The 9,432-nt window shown below is 32.1% G+C and overlaps 1 protein-coding gene and 1 pseudogene across 1 annotated transcript in view; both read left to right on the forward strand.

The window, feature by feature from the left end:
• Positions 1–1,847, forward strand: LOC116032024 (annotated as a pseudogene).
• A 4,901-nt stretch (positions 1,848–6,748) lies between these two features.
• The window catches only part of LOC116032023 (polygalacturonase-like), a 13,007-nt gene continuing 10,323 nt past the window's right edge, over positions 6,749–9,432 (forward strand). Inside the window, exons 1-2 of the mRNA XM_031274410.1 lie at positions 6,749–6,889; positions 7,285–7,384. Coding sequence (XP_031130270.1) covers positions 6,779–6,889; positions 7,285–7,384 — 211 coding nt within the window. The 5' untranslated portion in view covers positions 6,749–6,778. The remainder of the gene's footprint in view (positions 6,890–7,284; positions 7,385–9,432) is intronic.

Genomic DNA, 9,432 nt, shown 5'->3' on the forward strand with positions numbered 1-9,432 from the left:
TACTAAAATCTGAGCAACAAACAGAAAAATGAATACAATAATTTACTGTGCCTTCACATTTGTATTATTCTTGCTAGCGCATCTTGGAGAGAGTGCTGAAATTAAAGTTGCTGCAAAAGCCGGTGTAGATATTAGTCCGGTAAGTTTTTTTTTTTTTTAGAATTGTGTTTTAAGGAACAGAAAATAGGAAAAGAAAGAAATTGTATTCCTTAATCCTTATCCAGGTAGCTTGCTTGAATTGATGTAGGCCTACAATCAGGTTTAGTATGTGAGAATTTACTTATCCCCACCACCAAACATACCCATCATATCCTTTGCAGAACCCATTTGTTTCATTAAGCTTTGTAAGCCACCCTATCTGTGTTTCAACATCTGTGGGGAAAGAACTATGCTCATGTGCTGTTTATTCATATTTCGGGATAAGGGCTCATATCTCCTTTATTTGGAATTTTAAGTAATTTAAATAAATACTTGAAGGTTCATATATACATGATCATATTTGATTATGGATAAAATTTTAATGGCGTAGGAATTGTTGAAAGCTTGGACAGAAGCATGTGCAGCTACAACTCCCAGCACCATTGTGATCCCAAAAGGCACTTTCGAAATGAAACAAGCTCTACTTAAGGGTCCATGCAAAGCCCCAGTTGAGCTCCAGATTCAGGCTACCTTGAAGGCCCCTCCTAATCCTAATGATATGGATGGCAAAAGGGAATGGCTAACGGTTGAATACGTAGATCATTTCACACTCTCGGGTGGTGGCACTCTTGATGGCCAAGGAAATGTACAAGTTTATGCCGCTAAAGACAAAGGTTTTAAAAGTGATAAGTTGCCTAACGTAAGTCTGTATTTATCATGTGTAAATTCTTTTTTTATATATACATATAAAACAACGGATATATTAACTAATAATTTTTTTTTTTAATCTTTACAGAATTTGAGCTTCAATTTCATGAAAAATTCGGTCATCCGAGACATAACTACTCTAAACAGTAAATTATTCCACGTCAATGTTTTTGGTGGCAATAACTTAACGTTTGAGAAGTTCACTGTTAAAGCGCCAGCGGATAGTCCCAATACAGATGGAATTCATATTGCAAAAATAAAGGATGTTACGGTTAAAGATTCTGTTATAGGAACTGGAGACGATTGCATATCCATTGGTGATGGGCTAGAAAACCTTCACATCACTGGTGTGACATGTGGGCCAGGACACGGCATCAGTGTGGAAGCCTTGGCAAGACCCCGGGTGAAGAGCCTGTGAAGGGTGTCTTTGTAAAAGACTCCAAATTTGTTGGTACAGATAACGGTGTCAGAATTAAAACATGGCCTAATTCTCATCCTGGAGTCGTAACTGATATACATTATGAGAATATAGATATGAAAGACGTCAAAAATCCAATTGTGATTGATCAAGAATACTGCCCAAATAACGAATGCTCAAAACAGGTATGTAACACATACTTTACCTATGGTGAGTTAAACTTTTTTTTTTCTATGACTTCCTTTATGATGGATAATTTTATTAATACTTAGCTTGTTTTATTTTTATTTGTAGAAACCGTCACTCGTAAAGATAAGTAAGGTAAGCTATAGGAACATAAAAGGTACTTCTGCAACAGAGGAAGCAGTGATCCTTGCATGCAGTAGTGGGGTGCCATGTGAAGGAGTTGAAATTGGTGAAATTAATTTGACATTCAAAGGAGGAGCTGCAAAGTCTCTTTGTTCAAATGTGAAACCTACATTGACCGGAAAGCAAGTTCCCGCAGTGACTTGCAAATGAGAAATATATATTTTGAGAGTTTCTTACCATTTTTTCCATGAAAGTGTAATCACTGATAGTTAGAAAAAAATAAACAAGTATGTGTAGCTTGTGGCAAATTATAGGCCATCCAATATGCTGCCCATGCTTGGTTTTGAGCTAGGATATGATGCTGGCATTTAATTTTTACTTGCAATATTTTTATGAAAAATAGTTCCATTTTAAATCAGCTCCAACCATATTATATTCATATCGTTAGATGCCAAAAACTCTTAAATAAATTCCTTTTTTTTAGCTTTAAAAAATAAAACTCAGTTCTCCGGCATACGAGAAAGGTTAATAGAATCAGTGTAATAGAAACGAATAATATAGTTCAAATCAACTTTAACTTCAATAAATTTGATAGAATTTATTTGCCGATTTTAGTCAATTTGTGAAATTTCGAATCATAAATTCTCTAAAAAATAATAATAATTTGTAGTTAAAATAAAAATTGACAATAAAAGCATTATATTGCTTTTGTTTTTACTAATATCTCTTGTGAGTTGTATGGCACAAGTACCTTAGCGACTACTTATTAAGTTTTTTTTTTTCAAAATTATTTGAATTGAGTGTGACAACCCCAAATAATATTCAAGCATAATTTCCTTTATTGACTACTCAATTAAATCAAATTATGTTTTCTTGTTTTCTTTCTATTTTTAATTGTTAGTGTTGTAAGGTTAGATTCTTTTTTTTTTCCTTTATTTTTTTGGTTTTTCATTTTTAAGACTAATTATTAAAATTAATAATGTAGTTATGTAATCCATTATTGATATATGAATAATGAATTGATTTAAAGTTTTCTAAATTCTTTTAAATAATGTTTTAACATACGAAGTATAATGTTGGATCGTCAACCAAGTATCATTTATCTTCTTTTTTTTTGGATTATAATTATTTATATTTTCAAGAATATCCATTTTTTTGAATATTTTGTATATTGATAATTTTCAACAAATATTTTTTTTTATTTTATACTTTTAGTTATATAAAAATGGATCCAATTATATATTAGGTAAGATAAACCTTGATAACACTAAAATGATTATTTAAGTGACAATAACACATATCGCAACATGTTTACATACTTGTGAAAACATTTTTTACTCAACATATTAGTTAGTTATGTTAAGTCATAAGAACACAACACTTTAGTGTGACACACAATAACTTTCCTTGTAATTTATTTCAAAAAAAATACTTCATTTTATTGTGACAACGTAACCTTAAACACTATAATTTTATTTATTCTTTATAATATAGGCATGTTGACTAAAAAAATTGTTTATTACTTTGACAAATGAAGTTGTAATAGTTTGTTAATTTATTGATATAATATCATAGTATGTGTTACTTATTTGTGACAACCTGACATTGTATCGTTATATATAATTGTAATGTTCTTTCAAAAAGTTATAGATACGTGACGGTTGTAAAAATAAATAAAAAAAAAAGAAACGATGTATTGCTAAATATATTTTATTTTTTATATTCAAAAGATGGGATGTTGGTGGTTTCCAAAATCAATGTTGTAGCCTTATATATATTTTAATTATTTTTAAATCCTGAGATACAATGTCAGTTTTCTAAAAAAATTGGGAGAGTAACATTTCATAATCTTTTTTTATTTTAAGAATATACCATTTATTTTTTGGTATAAAATGTGTTATATTATCAAATTTTAAATTGTTATATTAAAAAAATTTAAGTTACGACCGTGATTTTGTTGTAAAAACTGTTGTCTTAGTTTAAATAATTGTAGTCAAAGAATTTTAAAATTGTCAATTTAATATTATAAGTATTCAATTTTTCTCAATTTCAGTTACTCGAGTCAAATTATCGGCTAAAACTCATCGAAAAAGTTTAATTCACCATATAATGTTTAATCACAAGAGTACAATTTCGTCTTTTCATGTTTATATACGAAAAAGGGTAAAATTGATTATAACCTATTCTAATTTGTATGAACCCTAATAAGAGAAGCTGCGCATGAAGAAGAAAGAGAAGAACAAAGAGGATTCTAGATTGTGCCATCTGGAAAGTTCAAAACTCTAGCAGCTTTTAGTTCTACTATGGAAATATACGACCAAGCAAGTCTTGAAGACCTGCTCCTCGAGAACTATGAAAGTTTTGTTGGCCCTTAGAGCATCTCAATAGGGATTTTAACTCAATGTTTGAGGAGGTCTGATCCAAGGTGGAACTGAGAGTGGGTTGGAGAGAGAAAATTTGGATTGTTGCAAGCGTGCTTTTTATTTTGTCCCCTAAACTGAGCCCCACTAATTGAAAAAAAAAAATTTGCACCTAGTGCGTGTTAAGCGTATTAGCAGCACATAGTGGGCGCGTAGACTACACGCGCTCACTGGGCGTGTTGAGGGTGGCCGACCACCCTCCTTAATTGTTTTTTCATTTTTCTTTTTCCTATTTTTTTTTTCTCTTTTCACTTCCTTCACCTTTCTTACTTGGATTCTAAAAAATTATGCAAAATCTTCGACTATTGAGGATGTTCTTAGTTTGGACAAATACAAAATACTTTGTGGATGACAGCTGAGTTTTGGTCAATGGTGAGATGTGGTGGTTTAGAGACTGAAGTTGTGAAGCATATATATATATATATATATATAGAGAGAGAGAGAGAGCAAATTGCCATTTTAGTCCACTAACTATAGGGTTTATGGTTAATTGCAGTCCACGACTTTCAAAACTGTTAATTTCATACCATAACTATTCAATTTTTATCAATTTTGGTAACTCCGGCCAAATTCGCCGAAAAGTCCTAAACCCTAAAATAATGAAGGGTATTTTAGTAATTTCACCTGTCTGGTCTTCTTCTCCGGTCAAATTTCGTTCTACTCCTCCGGCGGTGGCTGTAAGCTTCTTCTTCGGAAGCTTCTTCTGCCGTAAGTGATGCACTATCATCTATGCAAATATTGTGTTTCCATTGTTTCCACTATAGTGGGTAGTGAGTATATATTTCATTGTTTCCACTCTGTACGCATTACCAACTCAAGCTTGTACAGTTTGGACAATATTGTGTTTCCTTGCTTCCACTCTGTACTGAATATATATTGTGCAAATATTGTGTTTCCTTGCTTCCACTCTGTACTGAATATATATTGTGCAAATATTGTGTTTCCTTGCTTCCAAGTTTGGGCAGAAATGCACAATACCTATTTGATGCAGGTGACGCAAGGAAGGTGGGCAAAGTTTGTAAGCTTCTTCTTCGGAAGCAGCGGTCGCCGGAAAAAAATGAAGAAATCCCGCTTCTTCTTCGGAAGCAGCGGTCGCCGGAAAAAAATGAAGAAATCCCAGGAACCTCGCCGAAAAAAATGAAGAAAGCCCAGGAACCTCGCCGGAAAAAATGAAGAAAGCCCAGGAACCTCGCCGGAAAAAATGGAACCTCGCCGGAGAATAGTGGAACATCGCCGGAGAAGAAAGAAGAGGTGTGAAATTCCTAAAATACCCCTCATTATTTTAGGGTTTAGGACTTTCCGGCAAATTTGACCGACAATTTGGCCGGAGTGACCAAAATTGATAAAAATTGAATAGTTATGGTATGAAATTAACAGTTTTGAAAGTCGTGGACTACAATTAATAGGACCCCTATAGTCAGTAGACTAAAATGGCAATTTGCTCTATATATATATATATATATATATATATATATATATATATATATATATGGAATTCCGGGGGGCTTATGAGAATTTAGAAATCCGACGTTTTGATAGAGTAATACATCCCGAATGGAATGATTCTGAATACCTATTCATTGCTAAACAAATCTTTCTTGTTTTTGAATTATCGCAGCAAGAACTTAATGTGAGAGTCGGAGCTCCAAAGGGAGAATTAAGAATTTTTCTGATAGGAAATCATATCGTTTTTCCTTGGAGATGAAAAATTCATCCACTGGATTTGATCAATTTGCAAATTCTTCCCCAGGTCGTGAAAAGAATGAAATTGGCTGATATTATGACGATACTAGGTAGCATAGATATCATTATGGGGGATGTTGATCGTTGAAATGATAATTGATACAACAGAAATCAAGGCAATCCATTCCTTTTTCGGATTTGAATTCGTAAAAGTCAAAGAAGTCTATGGGATCATATAGATACTTGTCCCTATTCTTACTATTGTATTAGGAATCACAATGAGTTTAGTAGTAATTGTTTGGTTAGAAAGGGAAATATCCACGGGAATACAACAACGTATTGGCCCGAATATGCGGGTCCTTTAGGAATTCTTCAAGCTTTAGCATACGGTATCAAACTCCTTTTGAAAGAAAGCCTTCTTCCGATCCAACTCTAGGGATATATACATATATATATATATATATATATATATATATATATATATATATATATATATATATATATTGTACTTGTGGTTAAACGTAATGTGGTTAATTAATTTTTTTCGATGAGTTATAGCCGGCAATTTGATTAGAGTATTGAAATTGAAAAAAATTTGATGAATAATTAAAATATTAAATTAACAGTTTTGTTACTCGTGTACTGCGATTAACAATACCGTAATAGTCATTGGATCAAAAGTGAAATTTTCTCTTTATATTTAATAGAATAACAACATTATTTTTATTCAATTCAAATTTATGTCACTAATGTCATTTCAAGGATGCTACTAGTAATACAGTGTCCTCTAGTAGATAAAAACAATGCATAGTTAAAATTAAAATGTACTCCGTATATATTTATGAATAACCTAATAACAAAATAATAATTAATGAGTAAACACCCCTTTTAGTAAAGAAACACAAAAAACTAGCTAAAAGTAATATCACTCATATATTTAAAACCACACAATAATAGATATGGAAAATGTAAGAACCATTATTTAACTACATTTGTGGGGATTAGTTTAGCTAACAACACTATAAATACCTTAACATTAAGATCTTATATCAACCATCCAAAGGAACACAAAAATACTAAAATCTGAGCAACAAACAGAAAAATGAATACAATAATTTATTGTGCCTTCACATTTGTATTATTCTTGCTAGCGCATCTTGGAGAGAGTGCTGATATCAAAGTTGCTGCAAAAGCCGGTGTAGATATTAGTCCGGTAAGTTTTTTTTTTTTTTTTTTTTTAGAATTGTGTTTAAGGAACAGAAAATAGGAAAAGAAAGAAATTGTATTCCGTAATCCTTATCCAGGTAGCTTGCTTGAATTGATGTAGGCCTACAATCAGGTTTAGTATGTGAGAATTCACTTATCCCCACCACCAAACATACCCATCATATCCTTTGCAGAACCCATTTGTTTCATTAAGCTTTGTAAGCCACCCTATCTGTGTTTCAACATCTGTGGGGAAAGAACTATGCTCATGTGCTGTTTATTCATATTTCGGGATAAGGGCTCATATCTCCTTTATTTGGAATTTTAAGTAATTTAAATAAATACTTGAAGGTTCATATATACATGATCATATTTGATTATGGATAAAATTTTAATGGCTAGGAATTGTTGAAAGCTTGGACAGAAGCATGTGCAGCTACAACTCCCAGCACCATTGTGATCCCAAAAGGCACTTTCGAAATGAAACAAGCTCTACTTAAGGGTCCATGCAAAGCCCCAGTTATTCAGGCTACCTTGAAGGCCCCTCCTAATCCTAATGATATGGATGGCAAAAGGGAATGGCTAACGGTTGAATACGTAGATCATTTCACACTCTCGGGTGGTGGCACTCTTGATGGCCAAGGAAATGTACAAGTTTATGCCGCTAAAGACAAAGGTTTTAAAAGTGATAAGTTGCCTAACGTAAGTCTGTATTTATCATGTGTAAATTCTTTTTTTATATATATAAACAACGGATATATTAACTAATAATTTTTTTTAAATCTTTACAGAATTTGAGCTTCAATTTCATGAAAAATTCGGTCATCCGAGACATAACTACTCTAAACAGTAAATTATTCCACGTCAATGTTTTTGGTGGCAATAACTTAACGTTTGAGAAGTTCACTGTTAAAGCGCCAGCGGATAGTCCCAATACAGATGGAATTCATATTGCAAAAATAAAGGATGTTACGGTTAAAGATTCTGTTATAGGAACTGGAGACGATTGCATATCCATTGGTGATGGGCTAGAAAACCTTCACATCACTGGTGTGACATGTGGGCCAGGACACGGCATCAGTGTGGGAAGCCTTGGCAAGACCCCGGGTGAAGAGCCTGTGAAGGGTGTCTTTGTAAAAGACTCCAAATTTGTTGGTACAGATAACGGTGTCAGAATTAAAACATGGCCTAATTCTCATCCTGGAGTCGTAACTGATATACATTATGAGAATATAGATATGAAAGACGTCAAAAATCCAATTGTGATTGATCAAGAATACTGCCCAAATAACGAATGCTCAAAACAGGTATGTAACACATACTTCACCTATGGTGAGTTAAACTTTTTTTTTTCTATGACTTCTTTGATGATGGATGATTTTATTAAAACTTAGCTTGTTTTATTTTTATTTGTAGAAACCGTCACTCGTAAAGATAAGTAAGGTAAGCTATAGGAACATAAAAGGTACTTCTGCAACAGAGGAAGCAGTGATCCTTGCATGCAGTAGTGGGGTGCCATGTGAAGGAGTTGAAATTGGTGAAATTAATTTGACATTCAAAGGAGGAGCTGCAAAGTCTCTTTGTTCAAATGTGAAACCTACATTGACCGGAAAGCAAGTTCCCGCAGTGACTTGCAAATGAGAAATATATATTTTGAGAGTTTCTTACCATTTTTTACATGAAAGTGTAGTCACTGATAGTTAGACAAAAATAAACAAGTATGTGTAGCTTGTGGCATATTAAAGGCCATCCAATATGCTGCCCATGCTTGGTTTTTAGCTAGGATATGATGTTTTTGGCCTTTAATTTTTCTTTGCAATATTTTTATGAAAAATACTTCCCTTACAAATCAGCTGCAACCATATTATCCAAAACTCTTAAATAAATTCATTTTTTTAGCTTTAAAATAATAAAACTCCTTCTCCGGCATACGGGAAAGGTTAATAGAATCAGTGTAATAATACACTTGTAGAAATTGGTAAATTAGACAATAACTAAAAACGAATAATATAGTTCAAATCAACTTTAACTTCAATAATTTTGATAGAATTTATTTGCCGATTTTAGTCAATTTGTGAAATTTCGAATCATAAATTCTCTAAAAAATTATTGTAGTTAAAGCATTATTTAAAAGAATTAGAAAACTTTAAATCAATTCATTATTCATATATCAATAATGGATTACATAACTACATTATTATTTTTAAATAATTAATCTTAAAAATGAAAAACCAAAAAAAAAAATGAAGAAGAAACTAACACAACATTAACAATTAAAATTAGAAAGAAAACAAGAAACCATAATTTGATTTAATTGAGTAGTCCATTAAGGAAATTATACTTGAATATTGTTTGGAGTTTAATGTTGTCACATTCAGTTCGAATAATTTTGAAAAAAAACTAATAAAAGTAGTCGGTGCCATACAACTCACAAGAGATATTAGTAAAAACAAAAGCAATATAATGCTTTTATTGGCAATTTTTATTTTAACTACAATTTTTTTTTTAAGAGAATTTATGATTCGAAATTTCACAAATTGACTAAAATCG

The sequence above is a fragment of the Ipomoea triloba genome, chromosome 10 (assembly GCF_003576645.1).
Source record: "Ipomoea triloba cultivar NCNSP0323 chromosome 10, ASM357664v1".
In the NCBI taxonomy this organism is placed as follows: Eukaryota; Viridiplantae; Streptophyta; class Magnoliopsida; order Solanales; family Convolvulaceae; genus Ipomoea; species Ipomoea triloba.